We start from the raw sequence: 24725 nt of genomic DNA, 5'->3' as shown, positions 1-24725 counted from the left end.
ATTTTAATAGATTCTTTTTTTTTAATGTAATATTATAATTTTGGAAGAATATAAGGTTATCCAGTTATGTCTGAATATTTTCTTTTTTCTTAATAAATGTATAACATATTACATAAGTAAGATATTTTTATAATATATCTGTTAAATTATATTTCGGACATGAATTTAATAATGCCTAATAATATCGAATTAAATAATTTAATTATTCAAATTAATAACTAAAAAAAAATAATAACTAAAAATAAATTAATAACTGGTAAAAATACATGATTATTAGTGATTATTAAAAATGTATTTTTTAATTGTAGTTTAAATGAATTTGTCGAATATTGATTTAATTTTAATTCAAATCCTATCAATAAATATTTTTATAAATAACAAATATACATAGTATTGTTAATATTGCTAATAGCTTATTATTAAAATTTTTTCAATATTCTATATCAAAAATAATCGACATATTCGATAAAATAGATTACACATCACAATTGGAAAATCATTTTTATATTTTGAGGTTAACTATTTGATGATTAATATTTTTTCTTCTTCTTTTCTTTTAATGCTCTTTTAATTTTAATAAAACAAAGCATGCATACAAAGCTATATTCATTTAAAAAAAAAAGAAAAACCCAAAATAAATTTCGAAATTTTTTATATAAAAAATAATATTGCGGTATTCTTTGAAATCATTATAAATTTTATTTTAAATATCAAATAAATATTCAATAAATCTGAATTTAATAAAAATCATAATTTTCTTTCTTTATGTTCCATTAATTTGATATTCGATGAACGTATTGAATAGCTAAATCTATAATTTTATTCAGAATACAATTAAATATGTAACTGGCTTTGTCGTTGCGCTACGATGTAAGCTTCTTTAGCATTTGCATGAAATTGCCTGAGAGATCGCTTTGATCGCCAGTAGTCCAAAGGACAGAATTTGCAGAATACACGTCCGATTACTTCGTATTTAATGGAAACGGACAAGGATTAATGGCAATTTCAAGGACTGAAGCTTACTATTTAACTAGTCAGTGACATTGCAAATCTGTTAAAACCGCAGATTGTACTTTGAGATAAAACCATATTGATTGGAACAGTTCAATTACAAAATTTCCCATCCAATCATGCAAATGTAATATCATACAAAATTCAGCGATAAATTTTCCAAGATAAAAAAGAAAAATGATTAAATCGGGGAAGAAGTTAAAAATATGAAACAAGAGCAAAAAAATCGAAGCAAAAATATTGCTTATCGCTTTTATGTAAAATGGATTCCACGGATACGTTCAGAATCGAAAGTCAATTTTGTGGTATCTTTCCAACTGTTAAGAAATTCAAATTCTAAAACTTCATGAATTTCCTTCTCACGATCCACCTACACCTGAGAAATGTTTCATTCATCGAACGATATATATAACCATGATTGCAAGTTTTCCAGGTCAAAGAATGCCAATTATTTACGACTTGAATTGCATCCTTTCCGAAATTCATTGATTGTCAATAAAATTAAAGTTCCAAACTATATTTCGAGATTTATCTTCCTAATCTCATGGAACATTGCACTATGTAATTGTAAATTTATTTTCGATAAAACAAGTATTAAATTTCAATTTTATTTTTAATATATATACAAATATATGCTACTTATTATTATTAATCTTATTATACATCTATATTGAGATATTGAATATATTATATTAAACTTTTATTATCTTCAATTCTTTTCTAAAGAAGAAAAAACAAAAATCTTCTATCACCGATCCAAAAATCAATCGGATAAGCTGCAATTAAATTCAAAAGCCTGAAACGATCGCAGCCCCAAACACGGTGAAAGTTGAGGATAAACGATTTCCTCTTGAGCCGATCCGGATACATGCCGCTCAAGTTCGTTCGCTAGAGATCTCCCAAAACTTTCTGGCAATGATCCTCAAACAGTTTGGCTTATTTACAAACCGCTAAACGCGAGAAGTAAATATATAGCGGAGCAGGTCGAAGAGGGTAGAGAGATGTTCGCTAGAGGAAATATCGCTGTGTCGCCGGAATAAATATACGACCTAACACACACGGGTGCGATCAGTGCGGTAAACTTCCGGTGGAAAACGGAAAACTTACAGTTTATACACTCACGGCACCAACGCGAATCTTGTCAGATGAGAAAGTTCGCGCGGAAATGCGAAATACATTGCAGTTATCGTGTTGCAAAATTTGAACGTGAGCCTGTGTAGATTGGAAAATATGAATTAACTTTAAAGCACGAGGATTATGAAAAAATTTAAATGCGATTGAAAGTCGAGCCGAGAAGCATCTGCGCTTTTTGAATTGTTACTTTCTAAGTTTTTCGAGGCGAAATGATCGTAAACAATTACAATTAAGATGTGAATATATTTAAATATAAATATAGTCAAATATGTACATAAAATATATGTACATTTGATAATGCCTGAGTTATAATTTTCAAACGAATAGCAAAAATATAATTAAATCGTAACGATATTATTTAAAAATAATCTGCCATTGGTATAATTTGGAAAAAATAATGGAAAATATAATTTAAAATGGTAAATATAAACAATATAAAAAATAAACGAGAAATCATAATAGTAAATTAGAAGTTTTAATTATAATAATTTCAACCAGACAGAATATACATTATAGTAAAAAAATAAAAAATACTTCCACAGATTTCCAAATTATTCCAACGAGAAAGAAGTATCCTGAAAATATCACGCTAATAAGCATATCAAATTATATTTGAAATCGAGTCAGGCGATTTCAACACATCTTGAAATTGCCGAAAATGGATTGATCAGAGGATAGGCCAACGATTGTAAATCATCATTAAAAACGCACGAAACGCTGGCTGACGTGCCGAATGGCGGCAATTTCAATACGAAATGAGGCCGCAAACGAACCTTGAAAACTACGGCCGGATCTTTGCTCTTTTACGTTTCCCTGCGGTGCAAATTTGGAAAAGTTGGGCGCAAGAGAACGAGATGATGAAGATGCTGTGGCGTTCTCTAACCAAGTCCTATGGGGATCTCCGCCTTCATGACAGATTATTAATCATTTCGGCGGTGCTAGGGGCCAACACCCAAAGGAACGCGTTTAGAACTTTCGAGAATGAAATTTATACTGTCATCTAGAATAACGTATAGGGAATGAGTTAATATGAGATTCGTGATTTTCATCTCGCCGCGGGAACAATGAGAGAGTTTTGTTCTCATATTCACACTTGTGAGACGTTTAACACAATGTGTAAGGAAAACCTAGTCTAAAGAGAATATCTAAAGCTTATTATTGTTTTCAGAAAGATTTAAGAAACGACTAGTAGTTATATATCGTTAGAATTAATTTCATCAAGTACTTGTTAAAATTATTGAAAGAAATTTTCGAAGAAATCGAATGAGAATTTTTTTAAATACATTATTATTATTCATACATTTGATTCATATCAACTATAGAATAATAATAAACTAATAAAATCAACAAATGTAGCAGTATTATCTAAAAATACAAAATGTATATCTATTAAAAATCAATATTTCTTTTTATTTTTATTTCCTAAAAAATTTGTTTAATAAATTTAAAAATAAATCTTAATGTCATGCTAATATACATTTGACATCCAGATGTTATCCTAGTTTCACTTAAATATAAGAAAAATAAAAAAATATTAAAAATAAATATCGATATCATTCGTTATTAAAAGTTTTGCTGATTTAAAATGTTGAGTTTTCACTTACATTCTGTTTATCTTTTTAATTTTGAAATTTTAATCGACTAGTATTTATTTTCTATTTATTTTATTTTATCAGTATTAAAAAATAAATTCGTTTTTAACTTCATATTTAACGAAAAAATCGTTCGATCGAGATATAAAATTATTGTATTGATTGTCATATGTATTGAATAAATAAAACCACAAAAATTTGAAATGTATCTATATATCTGCTTACATTTTTATTGAGGAAAAGAAAGAAAAAAAAATATTTTAAAACAAAAATAACAAAATCTGATTATAATTATTTTAAAAATGAAATAGTGTGTGCCAATTTTACAACAATTTACAACGAGTTTAAAAATATAACGTTACATGTAAAATTTTATTGAAATCGTTTTAGAAATGATTATTATATTAGAGATGAAAGGAAAAAATATGAATTTCCACTATTATCTCGATTCATGTATGTCCCTAGTTTTCTCTCATTAGTATTAAAATTCATTTACTTTCCGTAATGAAATTTTCAATATAAATGTTTTTTCTTATCTCTCTTTTTATTAAAAAATTTTCTAATTCTCAATACATTTCTATCAAGAAATTATCCTACAAAGAAATATTTGAAATAACTGGATAATATTTATCGTAAAAATTGGCACAGTTACACAATACTACATGTTCATCTCAATCTAATTCTTGAACTAAAATTCACTACCAGAGACTAACTTATTGAACTACTTTCAAACGATTTTGGTTGAACAGTTATCGACTAGTCTAATAGAGGTCTATACGGTAGAGACTAATCTACCGTAATTTGAATGCCTTGGAGAATGTTAAGTGACTAATCATAGACTTCCTCTTGCTATTCACTTAACTCAATCTTCCTGGATGCATATCTGTATATAACTCATAGTATCAATGGATAGAATTTCTATGAAAAGAATCTTTTATTTAAAAAGATTTCTACAGATTCCTCATAATAAATTTGATTTTAAAATATTTTAGTTCTTATCCTATATTCTAATGGAATATTATAAATTTATCACGCATGAAAGACTAGAATAAAACTTAGAAAAAAATAAAATATTTCAAATGAAAATGCGCTGATTCATTTGCATGTACAAAAATATTTGACCTACCAATTTTATATATAATTTTTAATTTTTATAATATTTTACTATTGCATTCTTTAAATTATATTTTATTCGAAATTACTCTATATTTAAATTATTTAATAACAATTTGAAATTTTCATTTAATCCATTTGAAGAATAACAATATATTTTATTTTATATCCTATTAAATATATTTTAATCCTTATAATTTTCTATAATCACAAATTAAGTAAAGAAGGAAATTCCTAGATATAAATTCTAATTATTTTCTAAAACTTTCTACGTACTGTATAACATATATATTTATTAATGATGTATTCTTAAAATAATTAAAATGAAGATAACTAAATCAGCATTAAATAGGAACGTAAAAATAAAACAAAGTAAAATTAATTCATACTGCAATATTTTGTAATACAATAAAAAAATGTAAGTAATTTATTTAGTTCTAGCTGTTTTATTTTTTTTTATCTTGCTTTTGACAAGAAAAAACGCAATATGTTATTATATTGCGGTTATTATATCATATATAATCTATAAATAACTTCCAATGTAGGTAGAATAAGCTTACTTTCTTATAAAATAATATTTATTCTTATAAAATAATATTTTGTTCATTTTACAAGAAAATTTTTCTTACATTTTTGTAGAAAATGAATATTTATCATTTTCTTAATGATCTGATTTTAATGCAATGTCTCTCATTAAACTACATTAAAAGTTAATAAATAATTTAATTTAATTATTTGATAAGAAAAATTATAACATCCAAATTGTGAATAACAATGTGAATAATATTTCCTAAGATGAAAATAGAAGTGTGGATATCAACTGAAATTATCGATTCTATAATAGAATATAGATGAATATCGATGCGATTCTGAAAATGTATGAGATTTTTGGTGCTTTGTGCCAAGATTGTGGCAAGATTGTGTGTTGTATATGTAATACGACTGATTGAAAGCAAATGGGTTAAAAGAAAAATGTGTAAACACGAAGAAAAATAAATAAGATGGATGCAAGTGCAGTTGAGATAAACATGCTAGAAGAATCTTTGATGAATGAGCAATGTGAATCTGCAAGAAAATAAAATGTTTTCTTATATAAATCTTATATAAATCTTTATATTATTCAGATATGGATTCAAATAAAAATAATCACTATAATAAATAAATTCGGTGAAATTCAAATTTTGTTCATTATTCCTCACCATTATTAAGTCCAAATCAAAACGTGAATGTTCAAGTTTATATTTAAAATTAATAATAAAATTAGAATCTTCAAGTCTGATATAAGTGTAAATTTAATCTGTCTAATTTTTGATTATTCATTCTATAAATATTGCTAAACAAATTGTCAAATTACAAATCTTTTTGTAAATAGAATGAAATGTCGTCTAATCTAAATTTCGTAAAAATTTAAGAATATGTCTGTTCTTAAATTTATGTTTTACTGGTCTTAATTTCGAGAATCGTTTTACTGTAAGTCTGTCAGTTGTTGATAAGAAGTTCATTACTCCAAGTCCGTACTGTTTAGTTCACGTAATGTGAATTGTTACGATTCTCGAATTTTTATGTCTTATTCTCGATTCAACAAACAAAAAGAATCTTTATGTTTCAATATAAAATTGAAAATCACAATTATCATTCTTTTATTTTATTGTTAAATTTGAGAAAAATAAAAATTAAAAAAAAAAAAGACTCAAATCTTTACTCATATTCTAACTTTTCTGAAAAATTTAACTAATAAATTCCTATTCTAAACACAAGTTTTATTTAAATTCATAAAAAATGAAAAATTCAAAAACATGATATTCTATGATATTTTGGAACTTCAAAAAAAATGCACAACAGTTAAAAAATAATATTTTTTTTATTTATTTACAGTCAAAAAATCTTTATTGTAATAAAAAGAAAATAATATTGAATATTGAAAATGTAAAACAAAATAAAAATGAATACATAATATATGAAGAAATATATGTAGAAAAATAAATAAAATAATATAGAAAGTAAAATATCCAAATAAAACAAGAATACTCAGCTAAGAGAAGATTGAATGAAGATATTAAAAAAAAAAATAAAATAAAATAATTATGTGCATAGTTAGTGACACGTAGTCAGAAAATCTATAAATATATTTTGAATTCTTTAATTGTAATATGAAATATTTTCATATGTAAACATACATATATATTTTTAACAATTGAAATAATTACAATCAAAATATGAAAAATTATATTTGTCAATCGTAAATATAATTATGTTATTATATTATTGATTATTATATCATCGTAATGTCAAATATATATGATAAAACGTAACAATATGATAAAGCGTAACAAAAGATATTGAAGCTTGAAGTATCACACCTACTATATTTACTGAACATCACACCTACATACTTCCACTTTTTTGAACATTACAAAAAACATTAAATAAAAAACAATTCTCAGTCGATGAGCAAGTATCATTGTACGTCGACAACATTTTGCATCAGAATCTGCTAATTTTTATGCACAAGTGATCGATAAATTTCCATATAAATGGGGAAAACTGTCAACAATATCTAATAGAAAATATATGAAATTTACACAGATAATTCACAGATTATTCAGATGCATTGAATATCTCGAGAATATATTTTTATTTGAGATCATGAAATCTCAATATAACTTAACCATTTAAAACAAACATTTAATAATATTAATATTTGCTAAATTAATTATACAATTATATAATTTAAATTCATATAATTCTAATCTTGCAAGTTATTTGATTTATTTCTTAAATTTTTTTTGATTTTTTTCTTAAATTTTTTGAAAAGTTATTTGATTCAAAATTTAAATTTTAGACAACCTAAGTAGTTCCTTTAATAGATATCTAAAATTGAAGAAAATTGGAATGTTTATGATAATGAAAGAAATTGTATCCAAATTGCTTAAAGTTTTTAAAAACTTAATTAAAATGAGTACATAAACAATGTTAAAAGGAAAAAAATTTATCTAAAGAAGTAGATTGCCAGGATCATCTCTGCATCTACAAGATTGAAAATTCTTAAAGAATATCTTAAGAGATGTTAAAAAGATTTAAAAAATAAATAGATCCTAAAAATGATTTCAAAATGTCTGTAAAAATATTTGCTAAGTGATTTTCGATTGAATGTATAATTTAAAAAAATCAACTTAGATTAGAAAACCAATTTTAAAGAAACAAAAGAAATATGAAATAATATTATATTACCTAATTATTGTTCTCAAAAAAATTATATTGACAATATCAATAACAAGAAAGAATAGATTAACGAATCTGTATTAAGTTTTGCCTTGTTTTGGCAAAACTTATTTAGAGAATTGCTATCTTCCACATGATCCAGATTTGTTTCTTTTCTGGCTTTCTTCCAAATCATCATTGGAAAAAAAGATTGGAAAAAAAGAAATTTTAAACTCTAAATGAAATTAAGATGGACAAAGCTTCTTATAGTAATATCGAAAGTGAACTTTGTAAATTGTTTTTAAATGTGGAAAAAATTATTAAGTAAATATGCATATCCTAAAGCATACAAAGGAATTATTTTTATGATGATCAGTGAATTTATATAAGTTGAATAAAATAAAAATATATTTAGTTTTTTAAAACCTATGATTCCCTATAATAAATCAAAAACATTCTTTTTTAGACATTTTCATAGACTTGAATTGACTTTTTTGAAGAGTGCAAATGAGTGAAGATAGCTGAATACCTACATTTTTAAATAAATTGATAAATATAAAATATAATGATAAATATAAAAAAAAAAGCAAAAATTCTCAATTTTTAAAATTTTTCTTTTTGTTATATTTTAAAGTCATATCAATTTCTTATAATTATTATATTATTATTTATTATTATATTATTACAATTAGAAACTATTGTTATAGCTATGTTGTAGCTATAAATTTTATATTTTATACAATCTGAATATTAAGCTAATTTTCTTAAAAGCTTGATAAATTTTTTAAAATTGCCTATTTTCTGTCTGTAAAAATTTATTATTGTTTAATCATTTTTTTTATTTCAAGTTATTAGATTATTCCATTCAATAGTGACGATAATTGTAAGAGAGCTTTGGACTTCAACCCCCACCAATAGCACAATCACGAATGCTTGGCATACAAGAACTCGAACAGTAGAAATGAAAGAGGCGACAGGTTAAGCCGCAAAGGCTTACTAACGCATAACAGAAAAACATTTTCCACTGTTGGTGAAATCTCTCTCCTAAGCCTCTCGAATGCTCCTTTTAGTTAATACCCGTGCACGCTCAACCAAAAGGGTGGGGCGCGTGTTTCTGCAAATCAATATCGAGCGTTATGGATGTGTTTCCCAGCCTCTTGGTAATGCGATGTAAAAATCTTGACGTCTAACAGCTGCACCGCATAATCGAACTCACGATGAGATTCCACCAATCCTAAAAAATGAACTCCGTTGTTCCAATCATCTACGTAGAACGTCGGTTTTTAAGAGATATTTTCACTATTTTTTGAAATGAAGATGCTGTTCGAGCATATATTTTTAGGTCAGATGTTAAAAGATAAGTAAAGTTTCACATCTGTTTAAATTTATAAAGGAATGAATTGAATTCTTACACAATAATTTTGACGAGGTTATTGAAAAAATTAAAGTGAAAAAAATTATTATGATTAGAAAATAAATTTTTGTAATTTAATGAAAAAAATAGAATAAAACGGAATTTATAAACTATAATTATAATATATAATTAATAAATATATATTATTATTAATATAATAAAATTATATTATTATTAATAATATATAATTAATTAAATATATAATTATAAACTAAAAAGTTTATAAATTCTTATTAGTGTTCTTCTATTTCTATGACAAATATATTTTGTAATAGTATGAATAATTTTTTTTTATAATTTGTAATTTGTATTATAATATTAATATATAATATTAATATATAATATATTTTACATTTATATATCCTATAGAATTAGATATATATAAAATAAATATTATATGATCTTAGAATTTTGTAACAAAAATCAATCTATATCTAATAAATTATTTATTAAACACCTAATTTTATTTCTTTTAAAAATAAATACCTATCGAATATTTTTACAAGATCCATTTTCTATAGGAATTTCATCAAAATATTTCTATATATGAATTAAAAATTTTTGTTAAAGAATTTTACTAAAATATTGTCAATTTAATTAAAATAAAAATTTAAATCGAAAATGAAATGGCTCATATTTGAGAATTCTAACTTGATCAAAATCTAACTAAACAAAACTAAAGTTACTTATATGTGAAATTTTCATATATCATAGTTAAAAAAAATTATTAAATTCAGAAGTAATATAAGAAATAACAACAATAATCGTAATTTTAAATTAAAAAAGTCATCCAATATAATAATAATATTGACATATATATTGCACGAAATATATAAGTAACGCTATACATTGGTTGAGAAATTCCTCAACATCTATCCATATTCCCCAGACATTGCCTCGTCAGACAACCATTTATTCAGGTCACTGCAACATTCATTGTCAGGAAAAGTCTTTTAAAATAAAAAGAAACATGCAAAGGAATTTTTAAATGAAAAAGTTAGAAAATTTTATAAAATGTTTTAATAAAATTATAAAAAGAAATTGTAAAAAGTTATAAAACTAGGTTTCATCATGATAAAAGATAAAATGAAAACCAAAAACCAAAATTAACCTCTTAAAAATACTGTGAAGTTTGTAGATCACCTGATACATTTCTACTTTCTTGATAATATCATTTAAAATTTCCTTTTACGCATGAATGATCATCTTAATGCGATTTATTTTCAACATTTAATTTAATTTTGTCATAGAATTGACAAATGTTTGCTTGATCATTTCGATTAATCATTTAATGATGAATAATCTATAGCAAATAATTTTTTCTATTATTAAATTGATATTATGACATGAAAACATTTGTATTACTGAATTTTAGAAGATCATTTACATAAACAATAATTTCAATAATTCAATAAAACCTTTTCTATACATTGCAAAATGAAGAGAAGAATACATATAAATATTTTTTAAGAATTAAATTAATAACAGAAAAAACAGTGAAAAAACAATTTATTTTGCATAATTTTTCTTTAAAAAGATGTGAAGAAAGATTTGAAAGAAGAGTAATACGAGAGATAACACAACGAGATAAACTATCTTAAGACATGTTCTAAAAACATCGCTAAAAAAAATATAATGGCTTTTATATGATATTAAGTTATAATGCATCATCATAATGTGCCAGAAAATATAAAAATACAATTACCTAGAAATATTATCTAACATCTAAAAAGAGATTGCATCTCGTTATCAACTATTTTAATCTTCTGTATATAATATAACATTTTAACATATATTTTAACATTTAATTATTATTAAATAACTAATAAATGTATTTATTTTTAATGAAATTTACCTTAAATTTTTCTATTTATATTATCTAACAAAAAAAATAGTATTTATGTAATTAATAATTGATAAAATTTTTCTCCTATAATTTAAGAAAAATTTGATTCTGAAATATTAGTATTGTATAATATTAGTACTTGATCAATTTTATATAAAATTCCATTAGATTCAAAAATATCGTAGAATATTCTTTTTTCTTTAAAAATCTACTTTTATATCCTTGTACAAATTCCTAAATAAAACTATACACGAGGCAAAACTATTCCATATTTTTTTTTTTTTAATTAATGAAAAAAAATATCGAGCCAACTTCATAATAATATAAAAAATCGCAATAAATCGTATTGCGAGAATACGATTGGAAAACCGTCATTGGTCGGCGTAAACCTTAAAATGAAAAAATATACGCAATGTCTCGGCCAGTTTTGTTGAAGCTTTCCGCGTTCCAGTTGAAAATAACTCACGATCGCGAGCACCGTTGGAGGTGAATACCCGTGAAATCCGGCCCCTTCGAGAGGATATTTCAACTGGAATACACCGATAAATCGGATGACTTATTATAGACCGTAATCTCCAGCTCGAACGAAGAAATGTGCGAGCTTCGACCTTTGAAAATACATTCTTTACCAGTGTGTGAGGACACTGTTGCATTTAACGTTTCTTTACGCGTCTCTTCGTTGTTTATCTTCCGTAATGTGCACATGGTGCACGAAAGAAAAATATCGCTTTTCGATAATTCAAGATGATTTTCGATCATCTTGTTCAAATGGCGACGAGGAAGGATATACAAGCGAGAAAATGACATTCGATTTTAGTTATTGTATAATAGTTCAGGATTAGTGATAAAGAAAAAAGAATAAAAGAATCACTGCGTGTTAGTACACGAATGGAATATTATAAAATGAGGATCTCATAAATTTAGAAGTACGGATAGAGTGGTCGGTAAAGAACATGAAAAAAAAATGTATTACGTGCATCCGTTTGAATAGAATGCTTAAAAACAGAATTTCATGAATTTAAAAGCAAATGACGTCCGGTAAAAGGAATAAATTTCGCGTGCATTTACGTTCGAATGCTTTGCGTTGCTGAGCTAGTCATGCGCGTGAAGATATATGGATTAATTGCTTCGTCGTCTTTTCTGTGTTCTTGCTACAGTTGTTCGTCGAAATATTATTGAAATCAACTTTTTAAATACGACATATAACTAGGATAAACATAGAAATAAAATTGTTCACTTGGTACACGTTATTTTAAGAATAAAATAAGATAAAAATTATGATTTTAGGAATTGTGAATAAGTATGTTATTAAAGGGAAGAAATTTTCAAAGGAAATATTAACAGCGATTAAAAAGTTATAATAATAAATAACTTAACTATTCTAAACTTCCAAATATGTTTAAGAAACAAGAAAAATTAAAAAATCAGTTTAAAATTAATATTAATTTATCGATATTTTTTTAACTATCAAACAGAAGTGCAAATGATATTATGAAAATGAGTAACATTTAATCAGAAGTGATATAATTCATTAATTATTGTAGATGATAACACAATTAACTAATCAATTATGCATGAATTGCATAACAATTGATGTAAACTTTTCATAATATTGTTCAATATAATAAGATTATTATGTATTATATATTATTATATATTATATTATAATATATTATATATATAATTATTATTATAATTTATTATATAATTATATAATATATTATATATATTATACAATTATTATTAGGTATAGACTCTAAAACAAAGTATTTTTTACAAACAATATACAAAATAAAAAAATTTGAATATAAAAATTATTTAATATGAATTGAACATTTGATAAACCTATAAATATTAAAATTTTATCAACAAAATAGAGAATAAATAAATTATTTAAATAAATTTTAATATTAATTGAATATTTGTAAATAATGGATACATAATTAATAACCAAATTGTGTCATCCAATACAAAAATATAGACTATTTTACTTTTTTTCATTCCACAATTTTACAACAATTTCAACGAAAATCCTCATAACATATTACATTCCGTTAAACACGAACTAATAATTTAAAGAAAATTTCTATATTCTTGTACAGAGGAAATCCTTTTCACTCGATTAACCTGTTCCTTGTTTCCTTTGTCTGCGCTCGATATTCGGTATCTACTGCCGCTTCTAATCTCGGTTTCCGTCAGGAATACCTTTAGACCACGTTTTATGACGTATATTTTATCGATCATTCATTCTACTAGAATCACGATTAGTTCAATTTTGCAGAAACTACTCAAGAGTTATTATTCGTAGTTTTATCACTAAGTTGTTGTCAACGAAACATGATGAAGCTGATTTTAAATAGGAATAACAAAAGCTATTATACCAATTTTGATACAATATTCTTGAATTCTTGGATTCTATTCATTTGCATAATTGAATATTTTCTATATTAAATTTCATTATTAAGTATTATTATATGTTTCAATTTAAAAAGCAAACTTTAATTTCATATAATTTTTTTTGTCTTATAAACAAAGAAATGATTAATATCAAATAATATCCTATTACTTAACTTGTATCTTATTTTTTTATATTACTAAAAATATATCAAATGATTGGATTATTTATTGTACGCTATATAAAGTTCATGAACAAATCGAACTGTGAAAATGCATTTAACAAATAATTTAAGAAAATTTGCCTGATTTATCTATCCATCTATCCACCTCAAATTTACATTAAATCTTTTCAACTAATTTATCAAACTCAAACATCACGTATCAATAATCAAACTTATCCATCTCCTTAGCGAAGGTTGATTACTTTTCAAATATCAATCTTAAGGTATCAAAAATTCCAAGCACGTTTCTTCTCAAGAACAAACTTTCACGGACAAATCAAGTCAGCTAGAGCTAAAAGAACGAATGCAATTTATAACTTGGATGGAACAAAAGAAGCATTCGATCTACTTTAAAAGTTCCCAATGAAAATCTTTACGTGAAACGCCTGTTAATTTTACTTCATAACGAGTTCGTCGATCCACACCGGTTAGAGGAAAGATTTATTGAGAAATAATGTTATCAAGACTAGACGAAATAAAAACACGTACATTTATCAATCATAGTGAGAAGAAGGAGGGACACACGGCTTCGTGGTGGCATCGATTCGAATCGTGGTTTGTAACAAAGTGAAGCGAGACTGATTTCGTTATACCGATTGCACTGTCACCAGGCCTCTGCTAACCGTAATCATGATTGACAAGACGATATATTACACGCGATATAGTGCATGCCACTTTCAGAGCTGTATGCAAGCTCTATGGCGATGTAACGAATGGTGGAACCATTATATTTCGAATATAATTTCGAACATGTTTCATTGGAAGAATTATTAAAGAATTTTAAAACAAGTATTTTCATGTAGGCTTAAACGAGAAATATTTAAGAAATGAAAGTATTGGAATTTTAAAAAGTTTATAACTTTATTTGATATGCTCATTCAGAATTTAGTTATGCTTAACATAAAAATGTCCATCTTTTGTGATTAAATTCAATTTTGGTGATAAAATACTTTATGATAAATAAAAATTTTGATAATATATCTAATTCCTGAATATATTGTTAGCATTCAGTTTTCTTATTCTTTTTTCATACTTTATAAGAAAATGAATCTATTAAAAATTATATGATGTAATGATTTAAAATTTATGTAGTAATAAATATATAAAAACACGTTTGAAACATATTAAACAATATCCTAATTAGAAAATTATTTTGATGACTAATTTGTTTAAACCTATGGATATTGTTTTCTTCTTAATAAAGAATTATCCAACACATAGATTTTTAATAAATGCTTTAATATTTTTTATTGAAAATCTATTAACATCTCCGGTTGTTGCTTATTCATACATGTATTATAAAAATATCTTCAATTCTTTTTTTATTATCATATCATTATATTTGATATCAAAAGTATCTAACCTTCTACTAACTTAATTTTACTATATATTTCACTATGCATTTTATATTTTCTTTTCAATAAGAGTTTCAACAAGAGTTTCAGACTACTGTAGGGTAAAATAGAAAAATATATATCAAAATATTGCTTTCCTTATTAATATACTATTTTTCATAAAATATATTAAATACCTAAGATGACCAATTATATTCTGGCAATCAATTTTAAAATCTTTATGGAAGATTATGACTTATTTTTTATATAATATATACGATATAAGAATATAAGGAAATAAATATGGATGTATATATACATATGTATATAATAATAATAATATACATATAAATATTATATATATATAACGAAAGCAATGATAAAGATGAAGAAAGGATTGAAAATGGAAGAAATAGCTCTGAAAGCGAGTCTCGATAAGCTCGGCGTACCACCTTTAATTAAGGTTCACTTTGGATTTCCACTTTACAAGGTGGTAACCGAGCTACTACGATAGAACTGAAAACGAGGTCGTACAATTTCTGTCTCTTTCAGTATCGAAAGTTTTCTAACATAGGAGAGGATTAGTTTTGAATAACTTGAAAAAGCTTAGTTTTCCACGAAACGACCAAGAGTACATTTTTATTATCATATTCCTTTTTTCTATTCTATGAATTCCCTATGAGGATATATTTCACTTTCTAATAGTGCATATGACTTTGCATTGATGCATTCTAAAGTGAATTAATTTTTCTCTTCAATTTAAAGTTTTCTCATTCTTTAGAAAATATTCTTTTTGTTTATACAAATTTTATTTTAAATTTTACTTCTAAATTATTTAATTAATAACAATATCTTTTTGGATATATTTAAGTTAAATATTTTAATAATAAATATAGAATTAATTTAATAAGAATTATAAAAAATTTCGAACAGTATTTTTTCAGTGCGAAATTTTTGTAGAAGACAGATTACGTAAGATTATACAAGACAGAATTTTACATAATAATGAAACATTACCTCGTTAAAGCAACTTTCTAAATTTTATGTATATTTCATTCATTATATCTATTTTCAATTTGATCCATGTAATCTATCTTCTCATAAATCAGTAAAAAAATAGTCTCGTATATCGCAATTTAGTAAAATATTACATCAATTAATATATCTTTATTCCCTTAACCCTTTGGTATTCATATTTGCTAATGTAATTATTCCACTTATTTATTCCAGTATATAATTTGTACTAAAATGCTATCATAAATCATATACTCTTAGAAACTGGATGAAATTTTTTTACTATTTATTTTAAATCTTCTGATGTATTGCAACGTGAAATCAACTCTCAAAAATACCATATAATTAATTCCATAACGAAAACATTCTGTTATATGCATAAAATAACAGCAATGTAATTTACGATTTAAAACATTAAATGTATCAATTAATTTTGCCAAACTTGTAATCGTTTCATGAACATATGTATATAACATACGGTTATCTGAAACTTCACGAAACATGATTCACTATGCGTGAATTATTTTACAATAAGTGGATGATCAGTTAATGGTAATTTATTGGTGCCCCGATAATATGAGGATTACTAATAATATTTAATAATGATTACAATTAATCGAGCATTTGCAATTATACGACATTATGGAAAGAGCTTTTTACTGCTAAAAACGATGCGGAGTATTTATTTTATTTATCTACCTAATTTTTACAAAACTTTTATTAACATTAGAGACGTAACATTATATTTATTAGAGATTAACGTTATATTTATTATTATTAAATGGAATTCAAGAATTTACAGCTACTCAAAATTTATTATTTTAATGATAATTTCAAAATAATGGTATAATTTCAATTATATAAATTAATTTTAAATAATATAATGTCATCCAAATCACAGACATTAAATTACTTAAAATTAATCATAAAAATTTATCGTCCAATTCACAGATAAATTTTACACAAGATAATATTTTATATTAGAAATAATTAATTTTTTTTTTAATTATTTCAAACTTGTTTTGTAAAATATAGATATAAAAAATCAAAGATTAAACTATCATAGCATATACAAACAAATATAGCATATTATGAAACCTAATTAATAAAATTTTGTTTGACTGAAATCGTATTGTATAAATTTTTCAACAATTTATTTTTCGATAGACATCAAAAATGACTAAACTCTTACTACTACACAAAAGATTTTTTTTGGATTACAGGATTACATTTATCAAAATTAGAGATGTAAAAATATATATATTGAAAAAAATAAAATTCTATATAAAATACGCAGAATTCAATATTACAATAAAAATCGAATTGAAACCAAACTATTCAAAAACTAATTTCATAATATAATAATCTTTTTTCGCATTATTAAAAAATTGTACTTGTATCAAATCACTTTGTACGAAATATTAAAATTCGTAAGGAACGACATTGAAATATGAATAATATTAAAATCAAATAACAATTGTTTAACACCACCCAAATTTAATTCCATTGGACATAAACACGCAATCTACAGATTCATTACAAACATTTGAGAATATTCAAGCGTGCAAAATATCTGTATACAGAAACGCCGATACAGAATGCAAATTATTATGAGCTGGTTGCACAACGGAATATTCGTGTTTCCGCGATCGATCGCTTTGATTAAATCAGATTGTAACCTACACTTTCCAGTGGTTAACCAAATGTTCGGTTAAAAGTTACAGTTAAATACCTTCGATAAAACACTTTCTACAAATTAATATTGCCAGGTGACATGATCGTGAATACACAAATAGTACGAATTACGAATCTATCTATACGTTCAATTGGCACCTGACTGTGATACGAACTAATTGATATAGAAGAAAGCGAGTTTAAAGAGCGATATGTCATATCTAACATAATTCAATACTAAATTTCATTTCCATACCATTAGTCATTTTCAATATTCTTTTGAAAAATTAAGCTTTTATCACTTTTTACACACGATTAATCAAACTTTCTTGAACAATTTATTTCTAAACTTTATTAACTCGAAAGAATAAAAAATAGAGAAATATTCATAATTTTTACGATAAAAATTTTATTGCGAATAATAAATTTGATAATATCGATTACTAAACTAGATAAATTATAGATAATCTAGATAAATTGATGAAGAATAGAATGAAGAATAATAAATCATAAAAATTAAAAAACCAGAAAAAGTCAATTTATATGGAAAAAATATTAAATAATGTTTGTGCTTTATTTTTATCATGTATTTTCGTTTCTCTTATACTTAAATTGTACCTAAATTGTACTTAAATTGATTAAAATTTTCTTGAACTATCAATAGATATTTCTGAACAGAACTAACCAAACTATGATGTATATTTGAATATATATATACATTTAAATATATAATTATACATATATATAATTATACATTGTATTTAAATGTTTATCTCAATATAATTTTAATCATAAAATCTGTGTGCTTCCAATAATTAAAACTAAAAAAATCAGTTTGACAGATTTTCTATCTTTAATATTAACACTTATCCATTATCGTTAACATCCATCTTTATTTACCTGTTAACACTTATTCTTGCCTATATTCTATTGCCTTCAAACGAAACAAATCCTTAATTTAAAATTAAAACAAAGCACCTATAATTTCCTGAACCACCAACAAGATTAATTTCCGAACTTCGTTAACATTTACCTCTCTTTTATCTACATCCCTCAAAACAAATCTTCACTTTGAAATCTACAAAATTTTCCAAATATCCCAAGTTATAAGAGACTATTTCCTAACTTTATTATTATTTATCCTTCCCTGTGCTTGCCCCTAATCGAAGCGAATCCTCATGATAGGAAATTGCGGTCTCTGGACCGATGAATCGAACGATAACCGGAAGATGGAGGAAAATCAGCAAGCATGGGACTTACCTTGAGGTAGGACGGTGAGCAAAAGGACTATTTGAAGACCGGCGCTGACCATACAAAGCTTTATTCGCATCTGTGGCAGACCTCTCGTCTGGTTCGCCATGGCGAATGAATTTTGCAGACTCGGCCAGCTCGACATTTCTCCTCTATTCGTAAGGGTCGGCCACCCGGAATTCACCGAATGCTCCACTCCTTTCGTGTTCCACCACCCCCTTGTACGTCCCTTCTCCACTCGTGCGCGCACTACACACTATATAATATATACATATATATATATATATATATATATTTATATCTATATATATCTATATATATATATATCGCGTGTCACTTCTCTACGAGCTGCGATCACCGTCTCGAACGTCGCCCGGGAACTCTTCGTCGCGAACTGTTACACTGATTCTGATCATCGTGTCGAGAAACCGGTCGAGTCGCGCAAGTTTGTCTAATCGTCACAACGATGAACCCGGATAGATGCCGCCCGACTTTGCCGTCATAACCAATCGTTACCTTCTCACTTTTCACGTATATACGACCCGCCAACCTTCTGATGGTTGTCGTTACTGCCGTTGTTCTGCCTCTTCCTATTGTCACCGCAGTTCTAGGTCCGCGTCGAACCTCGCCACGCGTCGAGCATGCTCGCGTTATACACCTGAAAATAATTGATTGACAATAGAGGAGGGGGTAAATGGTTTTGTATCGTGCTACTTTTGCGAATTTTCTCACATGCTGATGGCTTTTCATTTTTGATGAGGCTACTGGGACGGGGTGGAACCGGAGAATTTGTCGCTGGATTTGATCGTAAAGTGTATGGAAATTTTTCGTTAAATATTTGCACCAAGAGGATACGATTTTTGATTTTAGATGTATCTGAAAATGACTTATAAGAGTATACGAAGTTATTTGTTCCTATCTTTCATACGTTTCTTCTATGAATCTTATAAAGATAGATTTCTCTTGATGAAATTACTATAGATTGGAAGCGGAAATTTTTTAATTAAATTTTTGTGTTGGAGAAATATAATTTTAAAATAGTGGAGATCTGGGAATTATTGATTTGTGAAAGAGAGTAAATGATTTTGTACTACTTGCTCATTATTACGCGACATTATGTTATGATATGATGTTGATTCTTTTATGACGAAATTAATTTTAATTTTTGGAACTGCGAATTTTTTTGTTAAATTTTATGAAGGTATTGGAAACTTGTGCTAAGAAGAAATAGGAATGGTCTAAAATGATATGAAGAAATCATATAGGAATGATTACACATTAAATTCTGTATTCTCTTTTAACTTTTTGCCCATATATCATGTTCTATCTTATTTCTATTTGAAGTCAAATTTTTCATTAAAGAAAATAAAATATCACTTTATTATACCACCTTAATAAAATTGTCATTTTTTCTTTTTTCTTAAATTATGTGGTAAATGTTGTCTTTCACAAATATTTAAGTTTACTTAAGTAGAAAAACACTATAAATAAACACTATAAAACGTATATCTTAATTTTTAAAAAAAAACAGATTTTTCCACTTCAAATTTATTACTTTAAATACGAATTTCAAAAATCACAATTATTATCTCCTATATTACGACTCTATATTACTTTGTTGGGATGACACTTTGTCTAATATGATTCTCCAAAGTTTGAACAAATATATTGCTATTACAATTTATCGTCTACAAACATTGTTTCGTATTACAATATCAACGATTATTTAAATTTCTCTCTCGTGAAAAAAGCTATGTATTGAAACGTATTAAGTCAATTTCTATCGTGTTAACGAAACAACATACATTACGATTGAAGTGAGAATAAAGATATTATATTTGAATATCTTGTGTATAGAAAATTTGCGATATTTAAATTTAACAATATTAATTTTTTTAATAACAATTATAATAGCAATAAATAAGAAATAAAAATGTATAAATAAGTTTAGAAAGATGTCTTTAAAAAATCACAATAATGAAACGTTCGAATATTAAAAGAAATCAAATCAAACAATTTTTTATTCTATCAAAAATATAATTAAATTATTTGCCACCTATTTACCACATAAATAAATCATTTGCATTATCAGAATTGTTTTCTTTAATCAAATTAAAGTCAATTTTTTCAATTCTTGTTGATCAAAACAAAAGATTAATTACAATATCTAATTATTTAACTATTGAGTAATCCTGAAATAAACTTTTTAACTAAAATTCAATATTCTCCACAGAAATTCCTATTCTTCGTCTCACTAATATACATATGGAAACTTAAATTTTTCAACCTCCATTTAAAGCTTGTTTCCCTTTAATTCTGGTAAAAATTTACGTGTTTCCGTGTCCAAGAAATAGATTTTACGGAACTGTATACACGCGCCTATATAGTTTTATACAAAACTACTATATCTAGTATGCAAATCACCACTTTGAAAACTGAAACGAACGGGAAATAGAATTTCTCCACAAAACGACATTAAAGCTGACTGTGTTTATTATTTTTTTTCATGAAACGTACGATAACTATAGTTTACAAACATCCAGAAATCGAAAGATTCTCTTGAATTATAGCCAACTTCTTGATTAGCTGTTTGGCTATAAGTGGATAGAAATTTCGTATATCCTAATCAATCACCGTTCAACCACTATGCGAACTATACATGCTTCGAACAAAAAGATTGTTGCTCTATAATCACGATTATTTTTCGAATGCAAAATTCAAGAAATTAAATTTATTTCTGATAATAAATCCAATTGAAAATTGAAATTATTCTATCTGTTTTTTAAATTTTTTATTTAACTCTGCGTTTCAAGGAATTTAACTATACACTTTTAGCTTCAAAATTTTTTTTTATATATATTTAAGTGATAAGCTGTAAACAATGGCCAAAGGGTAGAATACCTTTAAATGCCTGCATGATACAGCTGACCTTAAAAGTTCAAAGGGATAATTTATTATATTTAAAAAAATTTTTGTGACGTAAATTATCTAGGTATTCAAATTCGCCTATTTATTTCAAATAATGTACTTCAATTGAAATTTAAAATTATTTTACCTGTCTCCCGAATTTCTTATTTAATACTACGTTTAAACGATTTTACGTGATAAATTATCCGGCCGAGATATTCGAGCAGTGCTCAACTTTAATCTCTTCCGATGATACTCAAACGTGTTACATTTTTCCTCAATTTTTACGATACGAAAGGAAAGAGCTCTTGAAACTGTATTCGTTTACGAAGAAAACACGGATCGGAAAAGTCATGGAACACGGAAAACACATTTCTCAGCCACCGCAAGATACGCTCTCACGAGGACGAAAAAAAGAAGAAAAAAAAAATAATAGGAATTTCTGGAAGTCTGGAAAGTTGCGATACCTATTTCTAACTTGTCAATACGAACGTACCTACAATTGCGATCGGCTTCTGTCACTTGATATCATTTATCAATTACACGGCAACGGTATTAGCTCTTCGCTAGTATCAGGCACGCATCGAACGAACGCGTTGTACGAGGAAAGAGGGCCGTTGCATCCGTGTATGTAAAAAGAATTCCATAAGTGTTTTCGAGCCGTGCTCGATTCACAGGTGTTCGTGACAACCGGCGTATATATATTCGATACGAATGCCTCCCTTTCCTTTCTCCTTATTCAATCACGAATTCGATATTTCACTATCACACTCTTCCTTTAAGGAAGTACGATTATAAGAATGGGATATATTATACGAACACACTTCTCGTTTCTCGTCGACACTTACTATTCTTACTATTTCCTGTTCTCTAATCTAAAATTTTTCTCATCGGGAATTCACTGGAGAAGCGAGAATCGAGGAAGAATCGTGAAAGAAGTTAAAGAAGTTGTTCAGTTCGAGCCGAAAGATATCGGTCATTCCTGCCAATCGAGAGGCTTCGTAGAGGCTTTCGAGCTTTCGTGCTCGATGCCGGATCTCGAGTACAGAGAGCCGGGCGCGTTGTTGGGTGAATGAGCAACGTTTCTGTCGCCACGATTACCATACGTAATCGTATCCGAAGAAGGCAGCTATGCTATCGCGATTCTTGGACGCGGCACGAGCCTGCGTTCGTAGCCTGTTCGGCCTCGTGCATCGTCTTCTTCGTCCCACTACTGTCCACTGCACCCTCCATCCTTTCGCGTATTAGCACCACCTTCCACCTCCTTCGCTTCCTCCTACTTCACCGGAGCGCAACACGGTGCTGCTGCCCGTATCCAGGCAACTTGGCCAAGCGTGCTGCTCCCACTTATACACCCTCGCTGCTCTTACATCAAATGTTCTCACAGCACTTCGTTTCCCTTTTCTCATTCGTTACGCGTCCGCCAGCTTCCAGATTCTCGTACAAAATCATGCTGCTTTATCGTTTCTCACCGCCTCCTCCTCGAAACTGGCATCGCCTCGAGATCTCCGCTATACCTCGAATCCACGCTGACACCGCCTCGTCATCGTTCGCGTTTCTACGAATACCGTGCGTATTCCTGGGGCTCGCGCAGATTACCTCTGTCACCACTCGTCACTCGACGACGACGACGTAGAGCTCGTCGATACTCGCGATCACTTGATTGCTGGACGCATTCTCACAAGGTGGTACGAGGTACGTGGAACGGACATCTCACGCACCGGCGGGGCAAAGTCAAGCCGGTGTGCGCGCTGGCTCGGTGACCGGACGACGAGTTCAAGCGAACGGAACTACGATCGTTGATACACTATCACACGCGGCCACGTTACGAGGTCTACAAGCAGACGTAGGCGACTCGCGGTAGACTGAGACAGCGGCCGAGAAAAAGGTGAAGCGGACAGAAGCGAGGCGTGTGCGCGGATAGAGCCAAGGGGGCAACAGCTAGATAGATAGAGTGAGGGAGTGAGATCGAAGAGGAAGGAAGAGAAGGACGGAGAGAGGAGAGGAAGAACGAGAGAGATGGAAAGTGATTGTGTGTGAGAGAGAGAGAGAAAGAGAGAGAGAAAAGCGGGAGGGAAAAGGAGAGAGAAAGAGGGTGAGAAGATGTAAGAGTGGGCGAGTGAAAAAGTGAACAAGAGAGAGAAAGAAAGAGAAAGAGAGAGATAGTAATAGACAAAGATAGAGAAGAGGGGGGGAGAAAACCGCCTCGTTCTGTGATCGGGTATCCAAACGGAACTGAAAGTACCCTGAAATAGGAGGCGGTCGGGGTCGTGTACGAGCTGGCGGTCGAGCTCTCGCGACTCGCAGCTACCGCCGCGATATAGACGCGAGGAAGGCTTTCCGCGATGAGTACAACCTTCCCTCCTCCACCATCCTGTGCATTCTCCATCCCTTCCTTCATGGCACCCCTACTGCTCGCGTTCAGTCCCACCACGATTTCGCGGGAAGCTGCGGACTGGACCACCACGCAACTAGCGTCCTCCCCACTACTGGTTCGGTTGCCAGCCGGGTACTCTGGTGAGACAGAGAAGCAGGATCAGGAGAGTGGGTGGTCTGGGGTGGAGGGCTCGAGGACACCATCCCCGAAGCCCACCCCACAGATCAATATTCTGCCCA

The 24725-nt window shown here is 27.9% G+C and overlaps 1 protein-coding gene across 1 annotated transcript in view; it reads right to left on the bottom strand.

Annotated features, from left to right (window-relative positions):
- Positions 1 to 19347, bottom strand: part of LOC122712746 (neuronal acetylcholine receptor subunit alpha-7) — a 352327-nt gene extending 332980 nt beyond the window's left edge. The window contains exon 1 of the mRNA XM_043932599.1: positions 19212 to 19347. Within this exon, the coding sequence (XP_043788534.1) occupies positions 19212 to 19347 (136 nt within the window). The remainder of the gene's footprint in view (positions 1 to 19211) is intronic.
- Positions 19348 to 24725: the final 5378 nt, after the last annotated feature.

The sequence above is a fragment of the Apis laboriosa genome, unplaced genomic scaffold, assembly GCF_014066325.1.
Source record: "Apis laboriosa isolate Shangri-la unplaced genomic scaffold, ASM1406632v1 scaffold20_cov151, whole genome shotgun sequence".
NCBI lineage: Eukaryota > Metazoa > Arthropoda > Insecta > Hymenoptera > Apidae > Apis > Apis laboriosa.
This window is presented reverse-complemented; position numbering and strand designations above follow the sequence as displayed.